This window comes from Melanostigma gelatinosum, assembly GCF_949748355.1.
Source record: "Melanostigma gelatinosum genome assembly, chromosome: 20".
Taxonomy (NCBI): domain Eukaryota; kingdom Metazoa; phylum Chordata; class Actinopteri; order Perciformes; family Zoarcidae; genus Melanostigma; species Melanostigma gelatinosum.
The window spans coordinates 9490428-9514280 of record NC_136653.1 but is presented as its reverse complement, the minus strand read 5'-3'; the positions used below and the strand labels follow the sequence as shown (position 1 = coordinate 9514280).

The 23853-nt window shown below is 42.5% G+C and overlaps 2 protein-coding genes across 2 annotated transcripts; one reads left to right on the top strand and one right to left on the bottom strand.

Annotated features, from left to right (window-relative positions):
* The first annotated feature begins 2952 nt into the window (after window positions 1-2952).
* pabpn1 (poly(A) binding protein, nuclear 1) lies at window positions 2953-17011 on the top strand. The gene is made up of 8 exons (XM_079291638.1): window positions 2953-3408; window positions 5809-5917; window positions 8509-8576; window positions 9252-9358; window positions 10066-10153; window positions 10845-11035; window positions 15134-15157; window positions 16279-17011. The coding sequence occupies exons 1-8, from the start codon at window positions 3274-3276 to the stop codon at window positions 16472-16474; spliced, it is 918 nt and encodes a 305-aa protein (XP_079147764.1). The 5' UTR covers window positions 2953-3273; the 3' UTR covers window positions 16475-17011.
* A 1015-nt stretch (window positions 17012-18026) lies between these two features.
* ngdn (neuroguidin, EIF4E binding protein) lies at window positions 18027-22901 on the bottom strand (the record flags this gene model as incomplete). The annotated part of the gene is made up of 11 exons (XM_079291637.1): window positions 18027-18171; window positions 18458-18521; window positions 19657-19801; window positions 19942-20116; window positions 20211-20322; window positions 20513-20565; window positions 20684-20768; window positions 20858-20995; window positions 22397-22468; window positions 22545-22604; window positions 22881-22901. The coding sequence occupies 11 exons, from the start codon at window positions 22899-22901 to the stop codon at window positions 18152-18154; spliced, it is 945 nt and encodes a 314-aa protein (XP_079147763.1). The 3' UTR covers window positions 18027-18151.
* Window positions 22902-23853: the final 952 nt, after the last annotated feature.

Here is a 23853-nt window from a genome sequence, read left to right as displayed (position 1 = left end):
GTATACGTATATATATGTATATGTATACGTATATATATGTATATGTATACGTATATATATGTATACGTATATATATGTATATGTATACGTATATATATGTATATGTGTATGTGTATGTATATATGTATACACACACATACATACCTATTCCTATAATTTGTAAAGGCACTCAACTTGCCATGCTTGAACTGTGCTACCCTAAAGACTAATGCAAACGTGTTTCCTCTTTGGAAGTTTTCTGGGATAATAACATGAAATAACTCCCAGTTTTCTCCTGTGGAAATGTATTTCTTTGACTTCTAGGGCAAAGGTTGCGTGGATAAAATATAACTGGACTGAACCATTGGGAGAGGAGGACCTGGTATTAACTGTCACCTTTTTTATTTTCTACAGGAGTGTGATCTGAAGAGTGTTGTGTCCACTCATTTGGGATTGAAAAACAAAAAAAGGTACTTTAGAGAGAATAGGGCTGTTGAATTGTCCCCATTTACATGTTCATAGTTTTCCCGACAATCCTAATAGACAGGGCAAAAAGAGAGGCTGAGGAACGTAGAGTCTTGGCATACCGCACTTTGACACATTTTACATTGTTTGAAATGTTTTTAAGCATTCTAATGCAAGTGTCTTTTTTATGGAAAGATACAATAATGCATGATGGATGCCTTTTAATATAAATTACATGAAATAAATTGATTTTTGCTAGTCAATAAAACATGCTTTAGGCGTGAGCATAATTGTGCAAGAAGCAGACCTGGGTATGTAAATGAAGAGTTCTGTTGCAAAATGCTTTTATATCAATCTTTTTGGGGGAAATATCTGAATGTTATATTCTGTACCTAGAACATAGCAAATCCTGCCTGTAAAGTTGCCAGCATCCTCTTGGCCAAGGACTATAATTACATAATTACCAACTATCTTGTTTTTTATTACAAATTACTTTTGATCCTGTGGATTTCACTTTCCCTCCAAATGGTCTATATCTCATTTTGAAATGCAGCTCTTCAAACCTGTAGGGGGAAAAATAAATGTTTTCACATGCTGTGGGTGTGTTACGAATAAAACAGCCTTAAGAAGATACGCCACCAGGTATCTGGATTCAAGCCCATGTGATCCTTGTATAATGTAATTAATTTCACCCTCACCTTGCACGGTGGGTCAGACCAAATTCATCAATTTACGGTTTTTCCTTGCCATGAATACTGTGCATAAGACAGGAAAGATACTCAATTTATTTGCTTCAATATTTATACAAATGCCAATTATAAGCAATTAAAAACTGGTGTAACAGACTTTTTTTTTTATTTAGGTCAAAAGCCAAGCCTCTAGAAATATGAAGAGAACAGGGCTTGAAATGGGCAGTCCCCCCCCCCCCCCCCTCGGTTTGATACAGAGTTACTAATTCTGGAAATGTACGTGCTGTGAAATGAGATCTCATATCTGGAAACCATGACAAGGGAGAAAGTTGGGTAGTACTAGTATCCTCAAGGGACTAACGAATACTCAGCTCTTGAGAGCAAATTAGGAAACATTAAACGTGTTGACTGAGAGCTAATAAGATGGTGCTGTGTTGAAGGACACTTAACATACTAAAGATGTTTTCCTTCAATTTAAGTTGTATATTAATGTTACTATTGATAGTTTTAACAAAATGCAAAACTAAAACATGAACTTTTGTAAAGAAATATATTTAAAAAATAACTGATATTCCAAAGTAATCCTCCCTTTGCTTTCTGTCATTCAAAAACCAAAAAGCAATCCTGAGGTCGACAGAGAGCAGGAGAGGTGTTCGTAAAATGCAAACTGTAAAGGACGTCCCACGGCTTGACACTTGCACTAGTCCACACAATTTTTTTGCACAAGCTACAGACATTTCAAACGAACACAGCCATTAACATGGCATTAAGAGTCACTTGGTGTGTTTTTGAAACGAGGAGGGTTAACCATGTCCTTTCACGAGTAATAATTTGTACTCTGTTGGAAACTGTATCTTGTGTGTAAAGCAAAGGACTGGAGTGCTTTAACTTCCAAGACTGGGATTACACACACGCACACACACAGACACGGTGTTGCACTGTCCAAACTAGATAGGTTTTTATGGAGATCTGCTTTTTATTCTCTTATGTTTCATTGTCACTTTGATTATCACTATTGTTATATCTGTACTACTACTTATACGATTTATCATTACTACCCATCACTGTTTTTGATTATTATTGATCCATAATGGTTTTAAATGCCACCTCTCTGCTCATATACAATATGGTATTCCTATGAATATTGAACAATAATAGTGGCAGTGTTGTTATGAATTGTTAGATTTTTGATTAAGCTTATTCTTTTTCCTCCTCACTTGTACCTGCCTTTTTGTGTTTGGTCTCCATTATGCTTTCTTTGATATACAGAAAAACAAATAAAATCAGTTGAACAACAAAGCATAGCTGTCTGATTGCAGTGCAAGAAGCAGACCTGGGTGTGTAAATAGAGAAGAGTTCTGTCGCAAAATGCTTTTAAATCAATCTTTGGGGGAAATATATAACTTTGAAATGGGGTATTTGTTTCTACTTTTTCTTGTATGTGACAAAGGTTTAAATAATTGATATAAAGAACATCTGAGGTTTTACTCGAGTGGCATATTTTAAAATAAAGGTCACTTTGGTCACACTGTAGGAGATAATTCATATGACACACTCAAATGTGCCTGGAATTAATTTGCTAAACAATTGGCTTTGCCGGTTTACTGACCATTGACAGGGATGTGATTGACATAAACGTAATCCAATTAAAAGCATACATGCGATTTGGGAACCGGAAAGTCTTGTACAACCATCCAATAGGAAGGCGGCAGACATCGGAGAGGTTTGTCTAGAATCCTCCACTGACCAATAGGATTGAGAGTTGTACGCCCGCAGTGATACTTGACTCCGCCCCCAGCTTCCATTTCTGAACTGAAGGGACGCCGCCGCCGCTCTCGCGTAGAGTCCTCGCCTTTTTTTATATACTCATTTAAGTAAATAAACTAGGTTCTCTGTCGTAAAGTAGCACCGCTGCTTTAAGGTAGTGAGTGAAACAGCAGTCCTTGTTTATTGTGGTGTGCTGTTTGAGTAGTGGCTGGAACTGTAGCTAGCATTTTATTCCCGATTTTAACTTTTCTAAGCGGCGTTTTCCGCCGTTTTTTTCTTTCCGCCGCCGCGCTCACTCTACCCCCTTGTGCGTGAGTAGGGGCCTGTGCTTTGGTTTGGCCACGAGGCGCGTCGGTACAGTTGGATCAGGGCGATGGCGGAGTTCGGTAACGGACTGGCGGACGGATCCCTACTAGACTCAGACCCAGGACATCCCGAGCTGGAAGACCCGGGTGTCGGTGACGAAGAACCGGGATTAGAAGACGGAGAGGCCGCAATCGAAGACCCGGTAAGTGAAGGGCATTGTTTCAGCTGTGGGAGCCCACATGGCACCAGGACACGTTATAGCCAAAACCAAGAAGTTAGCGGAAGCAGGCAAAGCTATTTGTTATTTGTGTTCCCCCTCTACAAATCGTTGGTCACATGTCGTGCAACGTTACGTTACTGCTATCGCTAGGTCGGTATTAAAACTCGCCATTGTGGTTCACGCAGTGCAGTAGAAATGGGTGGTGACATGCGTGGTGTCAGCAGCCATCTTGGCGCAACAGCGGCGCCAGTTTATCTGCGCCAGGGAGCAGCTCGAGCCGTTGGGGGTGTGTGTGGGGTGGGGGGGGATTCCTCGTCTCAAAAAAAAAAATGCGAGACTGCGATACAGGAGACAGTCAGCGGCAAGGGTAGGACAGGCCGCCACCATTAGCCGCCGCTGTGCGAGTCTACTGCTCGAGAAGGCGCCCTGCTGACGGTAATGACGTCTTTTATTCCCTTTACCTTCACTAGTGTGCTGTCTGCTGCAGTCACCGGTGTGTGTGTGCACCTGTAAAATGACCGACGGCTAACATTAGCTTATCCCAAAGCTCCAACACTTGAGTGCTGCAGTTAAAATGACCAGAGGACACGTCGACCGTGATCACTAGTCCACGAGATAAAATGTGCACTGTAAATGGTTATTAGCCTGATGGGCTAACAGCACCCTGGCATGCTAGCAGATGTTAACAAAGCTGGGGTGGAGATGACAGACGTGCAGCTGATCATCTTTGTCATTCATTCTGGACAATGGTTGGCATCGCACATTAGTGGGACGTGGGGTTCGCTGTAACGCCGTTGTGGTTCGAGGATGCACGATCGGCGTTAGTCGGCCTAATTAAAATGTTCCCCATACCTGCACACTCGTGCATATTCACTGATGAGGTCTATGCAGCAAGTCCAGAGTTGTGAGGGTGTGCTAACCTGCTGTCTGTCGGTATTAAGAGAGCGCGGAATGCAACGCAGAAGCAGGGGGTTGCGGTATTTGAGGGGCTGGGTTTGCATCCTTCAATGTTTTACTAGAGCAAGAAGAACGAGTGAAGGAGCATGTACAGAATATGCGACAAAAATATATAGTAGCTACAAGGTGTCCTTGTCGGATGGCTTATTTTATGTTTTTTAACAATCTTGCTGTGAAGGTGGATGACTTGCTCTTCTATGATCATGACATACCCAATGATTGTGTGGCTGAAGGTTGGGAGGGCTGAGAAATGATTGTGCCATTGTCATCAGATGCAGCGTGTCCCATGCAGTCACCGCCGCTCTGGTCCAAGGACCTGCATTTAATATGGGGTGTCTGTGTCACTGCACCCAGTGGTACAAAGAGCCTTTACATTGCGAACCCTGTCAGCACAGGCAACGGCCCTGGATGGAGTTGGAATGACTCCCACTGTGCTGCAGTGCACCACTGTCAGACAGGAGGGTCCGCTCCCACGTGAGGACACTGCCATCTCTCTGTTCACTGGCAGAACGAGACATTTTTTCCGACAGCGGTGTTTTTTTGGGGTTCGCGGTCTTTATTTGTGGGACCCGATCATCGTCACTCCCCCAAATACATTTACAGTTTCCAAAAAGGCTCTTTCTTGAGTTTCAGTTGAAGTAGAGCTGCAGTGAATCAATTTTCCTGTTGGTAAATTGTCAAATTATCTATCGACGTGTTCGGTGCCAAAGTATATTTAGAGCAAATGTTAACCATCCGGTGCATGAGCCCATAGCAATTTAGTTGTTATAACCGAGAGAAATAAGCACATTCCTGGTGTGGGTGTGTGTACATGATAAATGTCTTGCAATTAGTATTTACAGCCTGTGTTTACCAATATGTTGACTCATCATTTGGGTTCTTTGTATCTGTCTAATGTCGTTTCTGAACATAGTCATTGAGAGTTGACAGCAAACTTGTACACTGAGCGTGTCGTACTGATTCATCAATTTTGTGTGCCCATTATATTTTGAATGCTACTCAAGCATATCATGACCCGATGAGGCACATTTTTCAAATGGCTTTAAGGTCAACTTTCAAGTTGTAGGCGGCAGCTAATGCCAAATTAAGAAGTTTTGGTTTATAACACTGTCTAAACATGTACATAAGAGGCTAAGGACCAGTCAGACAGAGTGTGTGTGTGTTTCCTTTTGGGCAGAAACGACAAACGTACACAGATTCAGCATCTTCTTGCTGCCCTGCCCTCCTCCTGGTGTTTGCAAAGGGGTGTTATGGCCACATTGGTTAATGATTACATTTCCGTGGCTAGTTTTGGGAGTTGGTCAGCGTGGCAGAACTGTCATCCACATCATGTGACTATAGCATTTGTGGTTAATGTTTCACTGTGTTGTATCATGCTCGTGATGGACCGACTGCTCTAATGGAATTTCTGTGTGTGTGTTGCAGGAGCTGGAGGCAATCAAAGCCCGGGTTAGAGAGATGGAGGAAGAAGCCGAGAAGCTGAAGGAGCTCCAGAACGAGGTGGAGAAACAGATGAATCTCAGCCCCCCACCAGGTGCGTTAGTGTGTGGATTTATGTGGGAGAGGGACATCTTGTTTCTCTCCGTCTGTTCACATTTCCTATCCTTCTCTTTACTGTCCTATTACCTAATGAATGAGAATAATCTTAAAATATTTCAATCCTCTGTTTTTGTGCCTTCTTCAAAAAACACAAATTTAATCTCACGATGTAAATAACGATGTAACCCTTCCACATTCAACCAGTGACCTCAAACTGAAAGATTATTAAAATGTACATTGAAATATGAGTTTAGATCGGTACTTGGTTATACGTGTAGTTAGGGCTGGGCGATATGGCCAAAATAAAAAATCTCCGATTTTTTTACAAAAAATCCGATTCACGATTTAAATCGATTTTTTTCCCCCAAAATTTTTTGCAGATGACAGAAGCTGTTGAAAACAATTTTTTCTTTTATTTTGTGATGATTTTCCCAAGTAGGTTGATAAAAATAAAGTGCAAACAAAACCTGAACATTGTAGAAAGGTGCCTGTAGTATACAAAAAGTATTTGGTCACTCTTTTGTTTGCCTGAATCATTTAAATATAAAATTAAATTAAACATAACATTAAATGGCATTAAATAGTAGCCTTCCATTGTAAACAACTGTGCAAATGTAACTTTTTACAGTAAGCTTTTCTAACTGAATACACTGATACAAACACAGCATGAAATAAAATGTATATGACCCTTTAACATTCACATTTTCAAAAGTGCAACATCTGATCTAACATCAACATAACATATTTTGCACAGTAAATAAGTGCATGTAAACAAAATCAAGTGCATTCACAACATAACCAACAGTATTAAACAGTAGTGCATGTTTTTTCTAAATATTTTTTGCCAGGAAGACAAGCCTGTCTACTACCTCTGGCTTCAGGCATGCACGGTGGCATGTAACAATGCCCCCCCCACACACTGAAAAGCCTCTCAGAGGGGGCACTTGTAGCTGGCACAGAGAGGTATTTCTTTGCTAAAGTACTTAGCCTTGGAAAGTTAAGTTGGTGACGCTTCCACCAGTCAAGTGGATAGGTGTCTGGGTCAACCTGCTGGACCACAGGTCAGTTGTTGCGGAGTAGAATGACATCCCCTCCAGCTCCGCAGAGATCCTTTGGCGTGTACTATTGTACAGCCGAGGCAAGGCAACGTCAGAAAAATGTTTACGGCTTGGTAGCACGTACCTGGGGTCCAAAGCTTTGAGACGGTGAATAAACCCCGGCTTTTCCACGGTGTATATGGGCACCATATCTTTTGCGATATACATCGCGACTGCATCCGTGATGGCTTTCCACCGGGCACTCTTCTTCTCATGCGGAGTACAGTTGGTGAATGTCTCCAAAATGCTGGGTTGTTGTTGTGAGGTGGCGGCGGCGGCGGCCAGCAGTGAAGCTGCTGGCCGCCATTGTTTTAGTTTGTAAACAATGCGCGCGCACTCTACTACGGGAACCCAACGGGGGGAGGGGTGGGGGCGATTTTCTCGATTTTCAATAAAACACATCGCCTTAAAGCACACATTCGAATTAATCGATTAAATCGATTTATCGCCCAGCCCTACGTGTAGTGCACGGAATTATTAGAAAACCATCCACATGTCAAAACCAAGTCCTTGTGCTAATATGATAAGAAGAGAAAGCTGCCTTTAAAGTTAGAATGAGACATCTAACTCTATAGTTGCATGAGCTGGTTTGATACAGCTTGTTTGTTTTATGGCTGAACAATTTATTAATGCAACAATCGAGTATTAATAAGAGACTGCAGCGTTGGAAGAGTCAATTCAGACGTATAAATGAATAGGTCCATTACCTAATGCTCAACTTCCTAATTGATTTGTGTATTTATTGTAGGAATGATAATATAAGACATTTTTGTTTTTTATAGGTCTTGATTAACATAGAATTGTTCCCTAATAAATCATGATATAGCATATTTTGGTATGAATATCAGTGTATTTATAATACTGTTGATAAAAATGTTAAAATAACGCATGCTTTTTATCGATCTTTATAACGTGCATTAATAAATTGCCGTGTAGACGATGTTGAACCATGAAGTTTTGCCTCACCTTTGGCGCGGTATCTTGGCGATGGCCTCAGAAAGGCTAAACAACAAGCCGACCGTTTCAAAATCAAAGAAAGCTTTCGGTAATCGCAGCACGTAAGAATGTTGCACTATCGGAGCGCTGGATTTATTCTCGATGTGTTACCGATTCTCTGAAATCAGCCGGGCAAGTAGAAACAACCGTTTGCTGTGCTGTAATAGCCGTTAGCAGCTTTCGTCTCACTCCCGCTGACTGTCCCTTCACCTTTCTGCTGTTTCCTTCCTGTGGATTGCTACAATGGAGAGGAAAGGTAATTAGGACCGGAAGTTCTATTTACAACTACGAAAAGCAAGAGGACTGAAACCGTGTCTCGCATATATCTCGGCCAATCATTTTGGTGTCTTGAAGCTAAAACACAGAGAGGGGGGGCAGTCAATGAGCAAAAGAGTTTAAATACTCCACACGTGGCTATGGGACACCCCATAGTCGGGGACACCCTTCATTTAGTGGCTTACTCCGATGTGTTTTCTGCCTCTCTACACTGCAGTCGGTCCAGTCATCATGTCCATCGAGGAAAAGATGGAAGCGGATGGCAGATCTATTTATGTCGGAAACGTAAGTAATTGTCTCGTATAGATGTCATTCTGTTCACATCGGGGTGACGTCAAAGAAACTGATCATATTTTTAAAGGAACGGTTCGATACCGAATTGTAAAGTTCCTATAAATTTCACCCCTTTGGTCCTTTTGCAATGTTTTATTGGTTTCATTTTCAAGTGTGCAAAAAAAATGCTTGATTGCATTTAGGTTGTTGTTACTCCAGGGCTGTAATTTAGTTGGAAAGTATTGAAATCCGCTTTAAAGATGTTTTATGTAACGCGTGTCATTACTTTGTAGCTTTGCCATGATCATTGGGTTGTGGTCTTGCAGTAAAATACGTCCCATAGTTCATTGTTTGGGTGTTCAAAGAGTCAATAATTACCTTGACTGAACCCAATGGATCGTCACTTTCACTCACATTTGTATTCATATTTAACAATGATTGTTTTTTTATTTACAACCTTTTTTTTGGGGGGGGTCACCATACTTAACATTGCTGTTTGTGTTGTTTTTTTATTTAATATTGTTAAATGCCTCAGTTTGTTTACTTAAAACGAATGCAGTATTTGTTGTTTTCGTTTCTGTCTCATTAATACATTAAAGTGACGTATAAATGTAAATTAGATTCCTGGTCCAGGATGTGTGGGTGCAGCTCTCTTCATGTCGAACCTCTCCCCCCGTCTCTCTTCAGGTGGACTACGGGGCCACGGCAGAAGAGCTCGAAGCTCACTTTCATGGCTGTGGTTCAGTAAACAGAGTCACCATCCTATGTGACAAATACACAGGGCATCCCAAAGGGTAAGACTCCGTCATTACACTGTCTCTTTACTACGCGGTGGATGAATCAGCAAATGCACCAAAGTCATGCTGTTGGCAGAGAAATCCAACTGGGTGGACAGATTTGTATTCAGCATCGATACGAATGAAGTGTCACTAAAGCTGAATGGCTATATGTGATGGCTTTTGGGAAATAAAGAAGCAATAAACCATAACTGTTGAGTGGGACCAGATTGAACAACTGTCAACATTTTGTGAGTTCTGGTTTTCACTTTTCCTGTGTTTAATGATAACGACAATTAAATAGCAAACACAAACTGCTGGCATCCATTGATGTCAGTCTTGAATTTTCTATAAAGGTCAATAATCTCTGACAGAAATGGCTTTTAGCTTTGAACAAATGAAGTTATTCACTCGGTGGACTAGATTTCCTTTACCGTTTAGATGTTTGCGATCCTCAGGAATCAAGATACCGGTGCCGTCATGCTCCACATGTTGCTGCTTTTTCTTAAGCACGTCTGTAGTTCTGAAGGAACGTGTGATTTGTGCATTATTCTGTGTAAGTAACCGAACCCTCAGACTTTAATGTGAGGAGGCTCTGGGTGTCTGGAGGTAAAGATAAGATGAAGACCTTTTGAAATGTTCCAACTCAACTGGACAAGAAATGATCTTGATAGTGTTGAGCACATGATTGATTCACTGAAGGGGATTGATTTGTTTTTCTTCAGGTTTGCCTATATTGAGTTTGCAGACAAAGAGTCTGTTAGGACAGCCATGGCATTGGATGAGTCCCTTTTCAGAGGAAGGCAGATAAAGGTAAGATCATTTTAAATAACTTTTTATTCCTTCACCTGGGACGTTCTCACATTGAGTTTTAGGTCGGAATGAGAAGTGACATTGTTTTGAGAGGACGTAAAAGGGGAACGTGAATTAATTTGATCTTGATTACAGGCGTGAAAAAAAAAGATTCCTTGTGATCAGATACTGTGGCTTCATCATTTTGAGCTGTTGAATGTTGGTGCATTTACACGATAATCACAGTGATTACCGCAACAAATGGTTGCAGAATAAGCATCATTGGCTACTAACTGCTAATGTTAACTATCTCTCATCCTGTTGATTTGAGCACATTTGTTGTGCACAATGTCTCATTATCAGGGAAAAACAGGCTGCATAAGAATGTTTACTAGTTTACAAGTTTAGTACCGGTCGACTGGCAAGTGACATATGTTGTTGTTGTTGTTCCTGTGTAGCGTAAATTAGTTTATAAATGATATGAAGAATGTGATACGGGATCGATGCATAGACTCGATACCCAAGACAGGATTTTTGGTTGTATCAGATTCATTCAATATTGATCTTGGAACAAGTCGAACTCTTGTTGCTTGACAGAGCAAAAATATTTAGCTGAATTCAAGCAGTTTTCGTTTATCTTGAAAAAAAGCGACATTTTATGCCTGGCTGTTGGTTTTATGTCACGGTCTCTTGCTTGATTGTTGCCGCTCAGGTGGGCGCTAAGAGAACAAACAGACCAGGCATCAGCACCACAGACCGCGGCTTTCCACGGGCTCGCTTCCGGTCACGGGGAGGAGGAGGAGGAGGTGGCGGAGGAGGAGGAGGAGGAGGAGGAAGCTTCTCATCGCGTGCACGCTACTACAGCGGCTACACACCCCCCAGAGGCAGAGGACGGGCCTTCAGGTGAGCTGACGCATCACTTCAGACACCATGGGGAGGGAAACACAGCACCTGCATGCATTGCACCTCACTCAGTGTTTATTTTTCAAGGAAATGACACGACAAACGAGGCAGACTATGATGACCAGCCAGAATTAGCAGCTGTTCTTTCCGATTTACATAGACCTGCAATTATTGGTATTTGTTGTTCAGCTGAGGAGTAAACAAGGATTGGACTGTTGATAACTGACTCCACAGCGTGTTAGAATATGGCCTGTTTTGGCCTTCAGACAGAGTCCGGGTTAACACTGTCCTCTCCTTGTATTTAGACACACAAACAGGACAAGAAAGCTAATGTCCAGCTCGACGACACACTGATCATCTCCATTTGATGTACTTGATGGGGAACCACTGGGATGAGGTGTATAGTAATATATTGCTTTTGCACTCCAGACTTGAATGGGCAGGACAGTGTGGTTTGAGAGATTTCTAAATGTGGTCACGCTGAGAATACCGCATAGACTGAGCAATATGAGCATTGTCAAAATAATTACTTTAGAAAATGACGTACAGTATTAGACTGTAATAGAAACACTGATACATGCCGTGTAGTCGGGTTAGACATCACACCAGTGGTGGGACTGAGGGACTCATTGCATGCCACATCACATATAACCATCCTAACAGACTCAGTGCACATCTTTTAGTTCTTCCCAGGCTGTTCATACATTCTGCATTAGTTACAACCATGTTTGGGTCAAGGCCAATGCAATCTCCTGCATCATAGCAGAAAGGTACTGGGGTGACGCTCCAGAGGCTGGAATCTTGGAATGTGATTTGTGATTGGACCATATATGGCAGGGAGAAGTGCAAACCATTTTACATAACTGTAAACGTTGTGCTGTGTGACCCGTAGCCTTGCCTCACTCTACTGCATTTAATGCTCCATTCCATCAATACTATGGTCGCACTACTGTGATCCATACTGAACAGCAGACTAAGCCTGGTGTTGATCAGAGTGCTGTGCTCTGGGGATCTGGTGGCTCTCCACACAGTGTTTTGATGGGCTTTAACTCTGAGCTCTGCAGTGGGGCCCTACTGCAAATTTAACCATGTTCACAGTATGTGATTCAAACACTTGGCAGTTAACTAGAGCTGCACAGTTTCTATAAAGATATACATACAACAATCTGGTTGTTTTTGGGCATAATTAAACAACATAGATATGAACTGTCTCTTTCTATATAAAATATGGCTCGCCCCTAAGGGCTGTGAGAAATCAAGGCTACGGTATCTCACTAGTTACTCCATATCAGCCTTGTGTAGCCACATTTATTTATTTAAAGTGAGAAAGAAGGTGTGGTAATAAACCCACTGATCAGCATGCCAGCTTCCCCACACATGCACTGAGCTTTGAGACTGAGAGATTCTGATTGATCGTCCCGGAAAAGTATCTGGAACCTTCAGGCTTTGGCTGTTGCTTAATACTTAATGTGCAACAAAGAAAGATGCTGCGGCAGTTATTTTGGAGAAAGACGAAAACCCTTCATACAGAGGCCTTTATTCTAGCGATGAAACAGTTTGCCAAATTCTTCTGACAGGCTCCCTATTTATTCCATTTTACCTCGTGTGTAGTTCTCCTTTCTTTCTCTTACACTCAAGTATTTGTGCAAGGCTGCCTTTTTAAATAAGGACAAGAAAGGGTTACATGTCTATTCATTCCTTTGTGTGAGAAAGTGTCTGAACCTGAAGGTCAGAATCTCTCTAATCTCTCCGTGCACTTACCCCAGCCACTCCCACACATACCAAGAAGCCCTAGCCCTGCCCGTTCACTCTCTGGGATCTGGCCGAGCTGCAGGACCAGGCACACCGAGACTAGGGGAAAAGCCTCAAGTCTCCAGAAGCTAAAAGTACTGATAGTAATGTATAATCTGGTGGTTTATAGACTAGACGCATAATTAGCATTTCACTTTACAGACTTTCAAGTTGTTGGTTTGTAAGACTTGATCATTGAACTTTTAGGTTCTGTCTGACTGATTTGCAGTTCGGTGAAGATAACTAAAGTAAGAGTTGACATCCAACAGAATAGAAGAAGAAAAACAACCCGAACGTTCAAATTGCTGCGCAAAAAAATAAAACGGCACAAAAATGAACATTTAAAGCTCCGTCTCCGTCAGTCAGGTTGAATAGAGAACAGAGCGCTGCAGGGAAGGCGTGTTTTATTTAGGCCAACCTGAAAGTTGGCATTGCACTGGTTCCCTCGACAAAAAGCCAACGGGGGGGGGGGGTTTCCTCTGGAAAACCGTGGCAAACACAAGTTTAAGGTACCGACAAGCAAAATAATCTTCACAAATGACCACTTTTATATTTTTGGAAGCATGAATGCGATCGGCATAAGTTGAAGCTAACGTTAAGCTGTAAAACAACTACGCCACAGTGGCGTGAGTAGACACAAGGCTGCTTAGTCGTCTCGTTTAGCCACTTGTTTAAGTTAACACACTCAAAAGCTTCAAAGAGTGGTATCTACTGACGTGTTCGATTTTGTAGAACAAAATGTTAAAATCTCGCTTGTGTTCACCGCAGACCGTTTAACTAAAAACCCATTGGCCTTGGAGACGAGGGAACCGAAATGCTACCTCTGCTCTGGGATTAGGGACTCGTTCCTGAATGCAGGGAGCAGAAGGGCCGCCTGGGTGCAACATTAGGGATTCATCACTGGTCCACTTACGTCAGTGTTGCAGTTGAATAGAATTGGGCTCGGCTCTAAACTAAGTAACACTTTTCACTTGTGTCTTTGGAACACATCCACAGTGAAGACAAACACAAAGTCTTTGCATTGACCCATTGTGTGCTTGGGAAGATTCCCCACTGCTCGTCCAAGAGATATGTTTCATCAAAGTATCACGGTGTTGCTCGGCTTTGTGTGATAAGAAGTTGAGCTTCAACAAGGCCACAGCAAGGTTTTTAGTTAGTGTTGTTCTGTGCCTGCTGAAGTAGCGCGTTGGCTGCCAGGATTTAATTCTATTAAAAGACAACGTGGCCAAATAGTAGCATTTGTGTTGCACCTCAAATCCTTGCACCCTGACTGAGAACAAAGACTCATTCATGTTAACGTGCGCTTAAAAAAAGAAAATTGGTGCCACGGCTGCAAGAAGTGTTTTCTCGTGTATTGCGTCCGTTAACGTCATGTTGTCATCTTCCCAAGTCGGCATGGTGAAAGGCCAAGATTTTGATGTGAGCCAGGAGACTCTCATACTGTACTCATGTTTGGTGCTCATGTAGAGTGCATGTCCTCGCATGTACATGAACCCCTCCCCCACACACACACACGCATACTCCAACCCAGATTCACCTTTTACAGCGTTCACTCCCAGAAACGAGGGTTCATTACTGCAGCCTGACTTCAGCATCTAGCCGGACAACCGCTGGCGTCAGTCCCAGTGTGACCTTTTTTTTTTGTTTGTTGCCACTGAATGATTGTGTGTGTGAGAGAGAGTGCGCAGATGGTGTGTGGAAGCTTTGCTGCTGCCTGGCTTTTGTGTATGTGTCAGGCAGTGTTTTGAGTGTCTAATGATGATGAGTGTGTGTGTGTATATGTATGTGCACTGTGTCTTATCCGGGGGGTATATGTGTGGTGCTGTTTGTCCTCAAGGTCTTTCCCCACAGTGACCCCAGAGGCGGCTCTCGCAGAGAGAGTGAGAGAGAAAGAGGGAGAGAGAGAGTGCCTTTGCTGTTCCCCCCTCACACCCAAACACAAATCCTTATTCCAACATCTGGAACTTAAACACTTTTCCTCTCTTGACGAGCTGCTTTCAGCTTCTTTCAGCACTGTAGTCTGCTCTTCCAGATTGATTGGTTGTAGCACAACACCATGTGAGATCCAAGGCCCAATACCGTTAAGATGGTATGACTGATTGTGAACACTGTCCGAAACATTCTGTCATTGAAATACGTAAATATATTCTTTCCCCTTCGGTTTGCCTTTCTCTGGCCACAATCTCACACGTATATCTATATCTATATATATATATATATATATATTATATCACACCAGGAAATTGGTGTCAGTCTTCGTAAGCCAACCAGAAAAAAACTCACCCTCTTTTTCTCTCTCTTTTCCAGGGGCCGAGGGCGAACAACATCGTGGTATTCCCCTTACTAAACACCCCCCTCCCTCCAACATTCCCTTACTATCAACCCTCTCCCCTCTCTTCCATTTAGAAAAAAAAAACACACACACACGCAAGCACACAATGAAAAAGTCACCCCCCTCCCCCCCTCCCTCCCCCAACAATAAAAGAAGAGAATCCCAGAAGAGAGGGGGAAAAAAAAGACAAAAAAAACCAAAAAAAAAACCACCTCTCCTGGACAGAGAGACTGACTGGCCGCAGTGTGCGATTGTGTGTGAGCGTGCGTGTGCGGAGGTTGATGCGGTCGCCCCTGGTAAGGTATCAGTTGGCCATTGGGGAAAGAGTAAGGTGGCTGATTTCTTTGTTTTTTGTTAATTTTTGAGGGAGGGAGGGGGGGGCGGGCGGGGGGGGATGTAAGAGAAGATGGTGGTATCTCAGGCTGCAGATGTGTCTCCTTTGGTCTGGCTGTGACTTCCTGCTTTCACACCATCACAGCCCACCCACTCACCCTCCACTGCCACCAAAACAAGAAAAGAAAAGAGAAAAAAAAGAAAAGAAAAAAAAAACCGTGGGGGGGGAAATGGCAACAAGAGGATATACTGTTTACTTTTGTTTTTAATGTACCGTACATATGTGAAACTTCCACTAGCCAGAGTATTTGTTTGTGTTTTTAAGTTTGTGGTTTGGAGTATATCATCCCTATCCCTCCCTCCACCCTCTTTGTGTTCGCCGTTCTCTGCCTCTCACCCTCCCCCTCGCTGCATTTTATAACTCATGCTTTTTCTCCCCCCCCCTCCCTCCCCTCCCTCTTTGGCTCATCACACCATGGATTGTTCTCTGGACAGTGATGGACCGTCAATGTTCAGTGGGATTGTACATGCATAGATTTTTTTCTTTTTTCTTGTGGGAGTGAGGTTCCTCCTGCTGCTAGCCCATACCTGTCACCTCCAACTCAGGCATGGCCACAGCTCGTTTTATTCTTTTGACAGACATCAATGTTTTTATTTCGTGCAACCCCTCCATCCCTCCCCCCCACCTACCTGTTTTCCCCTCCCCTCTGTGTTCCTTGTCTCCTGTCTCTCCTCCTTTCCCTCCCCGTCCTCTCTCTGTATATTAGACCACTTCTTGTCGTTTCAGGTTTCAAGACCAGTGGAGGCTGACGACCCCTCCCCAGGTGGCGCAGGCCCCCCCCACTGTCTCCGCAGCGTCTCTCTCTCTCTCTGCTCCCGCTATGCACACTCACCCCATCCTGTCCGTGTGGGGGGGTGGGGGAGGGGGGCAGGGCGACCACAGGCCCGCTGCGGGGGGCATTTACTACAACAGCAAACGCTGATGATGCTTTTAGTCCCTTTCACACTGCAACTCACTCACACACTCGTGCGCGCACACACACACACACGCACACACACACACCTGTTCAACAAACACCGCAGTACACACGGAACAGGCAGCCAATCCAACACATGATTTCTATACAGAGAGCTGAAGCCAACATAGCTGAGTGGCAGGAAGGAAATGAGGCCAGTTTGCGTGAGAGTGAGGAAGGCAGGACCAGAGACGAGGGTGTTTTTTGGGGTGTACAGTGCGGACCTTGATGCGCCCCCTTTCTCTGACTACGCGCAGTGCAGTCACGGCTTGTCTGAGGAAGGCTGAAGCGCTAACGGCATTGAATATTAATTTAATAAACGGAGTGGGCCGGAGCTGTTATTTTAGGGTGGGGAAAGTAGGGGCGGGGTTTGTCTGGAGACCTTTTTCTTTTTTGAAAAGGGGGAGTGGGTTTGAACAAATGTTCTGCTTTTTTATTTTTATTTTTAACCCATGAGTCTGTATTAGGGAAAAAAAATTAAATAAAGACATTGTGTAAAAATGAGACTGTGTGTTTGTTTTGACTGGCCTGCCCCCTCTGGTCTGCTTAAGTGCTGGATTAATAGTATCCACACATGTATTGACCAGTGGACACATGGCGACGTAAACAAAGAGGACTGCTGTCTGTGTTCAGCCTGTCAGATCAAATTTATTCAGAAACATTGAGGGTTAAATATGGAACAAAACATGAAATCAGAGGATATTTATTTATTCATCAAATATTTGATTTTGTTGTTGAAGCTGTTTTGACAAATGAGTAAATAGATTATATGAAATGACCTCATCCTTTGATAGAGCCAGGAAGATGTTCAAATCAGGGAGTACAAAGTATAAAATACCTAGTTATACATATTTTGTCATTTTCATGGTTGCGTGATCTGTTCCCATTCATATTGACACAATTTTAAGCCCTCTGTCTCACACTCAACCACTTAAAAGGTGGGGGGGGACACACTGGGATTGGGCCATTGGTTCCCTCGCCAGCAATACTAGGTATTCTGTGTTTTAAATACCTAAACAGTTTAAGAATGAATCAAGCATCAGCAAAGTAGTCATAGCTGACATCGCAGGCCAAACCCTAAATATGTTAATGTTAAGCCCCAAGACCACCCTCGTACTGAGAGGTAAACTTTAATGTGTATCCCTTGATGGCGCGTAATGTAACACGATGATCCAACTCCACACTCTGGTTACTAGATAAATAAAACACTTGTTTCCCGTACTGTGAGTTCATGTTAACAGGAATGCATAATTCAAACTTGTCACTGTTGCACCAGGCTGTGATTCGACCTCGAATCAGCATCTGGCAGCTTCTCCAGCAATCGTGTGCAGGTCAAATTGAATGGGTTTCTTTAGCAATACTTGTTAATGTGTCCTAAAATGTCATTGCTGCATATTTCCTCTACATCATCACGGCTCTAGCAGAGTTATTAGATGGCACAAGCAGCGTTTTGTCCTAACTGTCTAAGGAAGCAATGTGACTGCCCTCTAATGGTGATAAATAACATGACATACAAATCCAACAGTAAATGTTTATTCCACAATCACACTGAAGTGGGGAATTAATGGTGATAAACTAAAGTGATGACTGTTAAGAACTCTCCGTGTCATCGTTTGGTCTTCAGTGAACGTCACGTTTCAGGTCTTATCGGTGCTTCTTGAAGGCTGTAGAGGAAGGACACGGGTGATTAATAACAGGAAACAGAATTGAAATGCAAATAAAAGCACTTTAGCTGCGTTTTAAATCATCAATATTGTATCGTTGACAAAATTACACCAATCACATGGTTCTAGTGTTACAATAAAAGCAAAATCAACACAAAGCCCGTGTCGGAAAAGTTCTCTGCACATCACGTAGGAGTTCAAGTTACTTCACCGTAATCCGTTTTATGTTTTCAAAGAAATGGCAGTAAAGTAATTTGTGCCATCTGGTATATTTGAATGTTCTCACCTCTTCTTTTGGTTTTTTTCTTCATGAGTTTCTTCTTTTTCTTGGGCCGAGAGTTCTCCCCATCCTGCACCATTAAAGACAGACGTGTAAGAGCCAGCAGTCCCATTAAGACTGATCGAAAACGAGCCACAACGCTCCCATTCATACTGCACGGAGATGAGCCCGTGAACATCGTTTGGTGGCTTCACGTGTCGTCCACCACTAAATCTAAACATAGCACGTGGATTTCCCTTAATACAGTTAGCCGAATGAATTTTCCATATGAGGTCGGCCAGTCATGCTCCCCTGGGAGAATTGTATTTTAAATATGAGCTTTAAAATGTAGCATTCTGGTGTACTCTGAGAAGAAAATAAAGTAATGAGACATGTACTTTAAGCAAAAAACGAATTTATTATTCAGTGATTAATCGGTATTTCAGCTCTATTATTGTTATTAACCTTTATTTAGACTAAATCAATCGAGACCGAGGTCTCATTTTCATAAGTTTTAGTCATAACAAAGATAGCAAGAGGAGCGAGAACCATCGCCTGTATAAAATAAAGTGATTCGTTTTCATTGACCCTGTTACTGTATGACTTCATATTAACTTCCACTGTTACTGTAAAGCTGTTAGAACTGTGGTGTGGCCTATCTTCTATTTGCAATTAATATGCATTCAATCCAGTTCAATTATTTAAATTAAAACGATAATCTACTCTGACTAAGGTAGTTTATCAAGAGTAAAATAATAGCTGTGATCTATACACACCTCTGCATTAGCAACCTGCTGAAATGCAGGTACAGGCTCCTTAACCCTCATTACTTCAGGGTTCTTGAGAGCAACGTGGGACTGGAAGTACACTGGCTGTGGTCATCACAGTGACCACCTTTAACAGTGTACTTCTGTCTGGCAGTGTGATGAGAGGGCACATGAGCCCTTGTTGCTGTACTTTATCTCCTTGGAGCGGAGGCTGCATTTAGCATACCCTGCCTTATCAATGTATTTAAAATAGTGTGACAGCGGGAAGCTGTGCTCACGTCTGTTTAGACCTCTACCTTTATCCAGGCTCAGCCCTGCATCAAGCTGCGCTACACAAACAGCGTCCTCATCCTGAAGCTCTCTGACCTCATGAACCTTGGCCTCTCTTGTAGCTCCTCAGCGAGTGAGATATGCCCCCCCGCCTGACAGGTTGGTGTAAAGTTGTCACTTCCAGCTCACCTGTCCCCCCTCGCCGCCCGTCAGCGCCGAGATGTCACCGAAGTGTGTGATGCCGCTCAGCGTGGACATCATGCCTCTCTTTCTGGTGCCCTTCTGACGCTGTGGCATGTTGAGACGCACCATCATCGACTCCTCGTATTTTTTCCTTTGAAGAAGAACGAAGTTATTGTTGATGGAAAATGGATATCTGTAAAACTACACCCAGTCCCTACATGCTTCCATCCCGCATCTCCTCCAGTCCCATATCGGCCTTCCTGTGTCGACGTGATCAAACTAATTAAACACCTATGTAGCTCCTCGCGGCTCTCCCGCTCGCTCTGGAATTCTCCTCTGTCCCGGATCTCCTCTGGAGCGTCGCTGTACTGCTGTCTCAGCTCCTGGATCACTGAGCTCCTGAGGGCGGCGCGGCGCTGGCGCTCCGACTGAGCCTTCTGCCTGTCCGCTTCCGTCATGTCACCATCTGGGGGGGGGGGCACACATGTTGAGATGAGAATTTAGTTTTTGTTCTTTAAGCAATGACACAATAAATGGTTTAATAAGACATAAGACATTACCATAATGCACTGGGGCAATCTTTGGCGGTACATATTTCTTGCCACTAGAGTGGGCTGCTTTCTTCTCGGCCGTATTCTCAGCTTCACCTTCAGACTCCTCCGATTCGCTCAACTGGTTGGTGAAGCGAAGAAACACAGTCAGTCAGACAGACAGTTACATGAACTGTATCTTCTGTATTTCAATTAGACATTTAGAAAATATTGTAGTTTTGGTTTTATCCCCAATCAATGGTTGCCTGACTTGATGAAATGTCTTGAAGCAATCAATAAGGTACTGTATGACCACCATATTCAGCTCTTACTTTGCTGATGAGATTCTCAGGATTAGGACGCAGTTGCAACGGGTCATTTTCAGCTGAAATCAACAAAAGACATTGTTATACCATGAAGCCTGTGAAAAACGGAGGGACGGAAATCAGAAAATTTCTTCTCCGTTGGATGCGTTCAGCGCAACAAACAAAAAGCAGGCTTACCTAAACTGCCGGTGACCGCTGTGCGCACCAGTTTATCAATCTGGTACTTCAGTTTGTGGTCTAGTGGGCGCATCTTCTCCAGGACCTTAAAACAGGAAGAGAAAAGCATTAGCTGAATATGTAAGAATAAAAAAAAGATGTATTAATAGCGACCCGTTTCGACAATCATCTCACCGTTCTGATTGTGACCAGTCTGGTCAAGGCGTCACTGTCTTTTATTTGGCCTCCTTCTGTTTTGATGCTGATCAGGTGAGTGAGGTCTTGAAGGTAGAAGAGCAGCAGGTGATACCGAAGGTCCAAGAAAGACAAACCCTGCAGGGAGAGAAGACATAGAGGGCTGTTTGTCTGGACCAGACCTGGGAAAACAAATCCTTGTTGTTCCAATGGAGTGGTCTCACTGACGTCACGATCTCCTTAGTTACCAGGTCGGTCGGCCATGTTGGAGTACATACAGATCCTCCATGGCGGCGAGTAAACAAGGAAGTGCGGCGAAAATACCATACTTTGAATCACTGGATAGTGCATCAAAGGTTCGCTACCTTGCCAAATTGAAGGTTATTGGTAACTTGGATCCTTATACGATGAGTGCAGATCGTTTCAGTGCCGATCCTACTTATCTTCCATCGGTAAACTACGCCAACATCTACGCGTATCTCGTGAACACCCCCAGTCCTTACACAAAAGACGAGTTGGAGTGCTACAAAGGGCTCGACGCTTATAATCAGTTGTCAGTGGATGGGTCCGAGACGTCAAAGCAACGGTCGTCGAGAATTCTCATCTCGTCATTGGAAGGGTAAATATATACAGATCTGGTCAGATATTTAGCAATATTCTATGTTTACTCAGCGCAAACAGACACGTGTGTTTGTTTACATTGTACGTGCATGTCATTGTGTGCGTGTGTGTAGGAATTCACTTTCAACTAACTCCTAACTTCATCCCCCCCCCCACACATATATATATATATATATATATATATATATATATATATATATATATATATATATATATACACATATATATATATACATGATACGACGTTAAACTCATATCAAGCAATGCTGAGGCTGCATCGCTGTGTTTCGCCTGTTGTACACGCTCGACACATCTCTGGCACCGACTGCTGTCACGGGCCGATGAAGCTTCGGTAACCTTCTCATGTCCATGTTTAATTTATATTTCCTTTATTAAATACTGTTCACAAACGAATTTGTAAATAAAATCACTGACCACTTATAAAGTGATCCGCACATACTCGAGTGTACCCCAAATTCGATTCCTTTATATCCCGAGAGATGCGCGACAGCCATTTCTGGCGACGTCGCTTGGATAGCTCCTTCGTGTCATTTCCTTGATGTGTAATGACCGCTGGCAAACCAAAGAATGGTTTCTTGTCTCTATCAGCTCTGCTGCCACAACCAAAGACAGCACAAAAGTTCACCATGATCGATAGGTTCTGCGACTCAGCCGTGCATGCCAGTGGCTGTGTGTACTCCAACATGTACTCCAACATGGCCGACAGCTAAACTGTGACGTCACACGAGACCACTCCATACAAAGAAAAAGGCTTTAATATATATATATATATATATATATATATATATATATATATATATATATATATATATATATATATATATATATATATATGCATACATACATACATACATACATACATATATATATAAGTATTTAATAACAGTCTCCACTCACCTCTGATGTCTTAAAAGCTCCATCTTTGACTTTTCTTATCAGCTCACGGACATGACTTGTAACCGAGGTCACCTGAAGAAAACACAATGAAATATCTCCACCAATAAACATTATTATTACAGTAATATTACGGACGCGCAGTTCTTACCTGTTCTGTGAGATTTCTCAGCAGCTGTACAGCTGCAGGCAAATCGCTTTCAATTAAATCCTGTCGGAAAGGAAACAAGTCAGAAACACAATGCAAACATTTAACTGCAGTAAAACGTGGAGAACGTTGTAGAAATGCTACTAAAACACAAGTTAGCTAGTGGCTAGCTGAAGGTATTAAAACAAAACCATCATCACTCGCTTTTATCAATCTCAGGTGTAACAGATAGTTTCAGAGTACATGTTACATTGTCATACTTGTCTACAGTATTATTATGCATTGTAGAACGATAAAATACATGTTTTATTAGCTCGCAGCTAGCTAAGCTCCACTCACGTTGTCAACAGGGGTAGCCATTTTGTTTCAATGTAGACTATGGAGGCCGCAGAGGGACACAAGTCACACAGCACTTGCTTTGCTTTCTGCACGATGCAGTGATACAACATTAGTGCACAGACTGTAGTCCACTACAGTGTTAAAATGTAGCAAGCGAGTGGCAACAAAAGCAGGGTACAACGGAAAACTATTAATTCATCAATTAGTTAATTATTAAATATGACCTGCGACTAAAAATTACTGAATATCATTGTCCCATAATTAGTTAAAAAAATAGAAAAACCTGTAAATAATTATCAGTCATGAAGATACATAATCTATAAATATGATGTGTGTCAAGACAATCACTCTGCTTCGCTTTCTGTCAGTGTGCTCTCTTTCCTGTCATTTGTGTGTGTGTGTGTGTGTGTGTGTGTGTGTGTGTGTGTGTGTGTGTGTGTGTGTGTGTGTGTGTGTGTGTGTGTGTGTGTGAGAGAGCGAGAGAGAGAGAGAGAGAGAGAGAGGAAGAAGTAATGTGAGATCAGACAGGTATCAAACTCCTGTCTGTCTCCTCCTTTCAGACCATTTTCAGTTGAACTGTCAGAGGAACCTGAAGCATATTCAGAGAGGTTGTGAAGAGCTAAGTCATGGTAAGTCCCATCCTAACTTTATTAGTCTGTGTCTGCAGTTCATTTCAAAGTTTGCTCTCAAGAGAAGTAAAACCAGCAAATATCCACATTTGTGAAGCTGGAAACAAAGTTTTCTTTTTCTTATTTACCTTCTTTCTTAAGACATGAATCAAATGATTAATTGATTATCAAAAATGTTGATTCACTTCATGGCAATCAACTTATCAATAAATCGACCAATTGTTTAATCTCTAATGAGCTATCTTTTAAAAACTGTATTCTTTACTTGTAAATTGTTATTTGCCCCAATGTTGCATCGGCCGTTTATAACGTCTCATTTGTTATTATTTTCATGAACAATACTC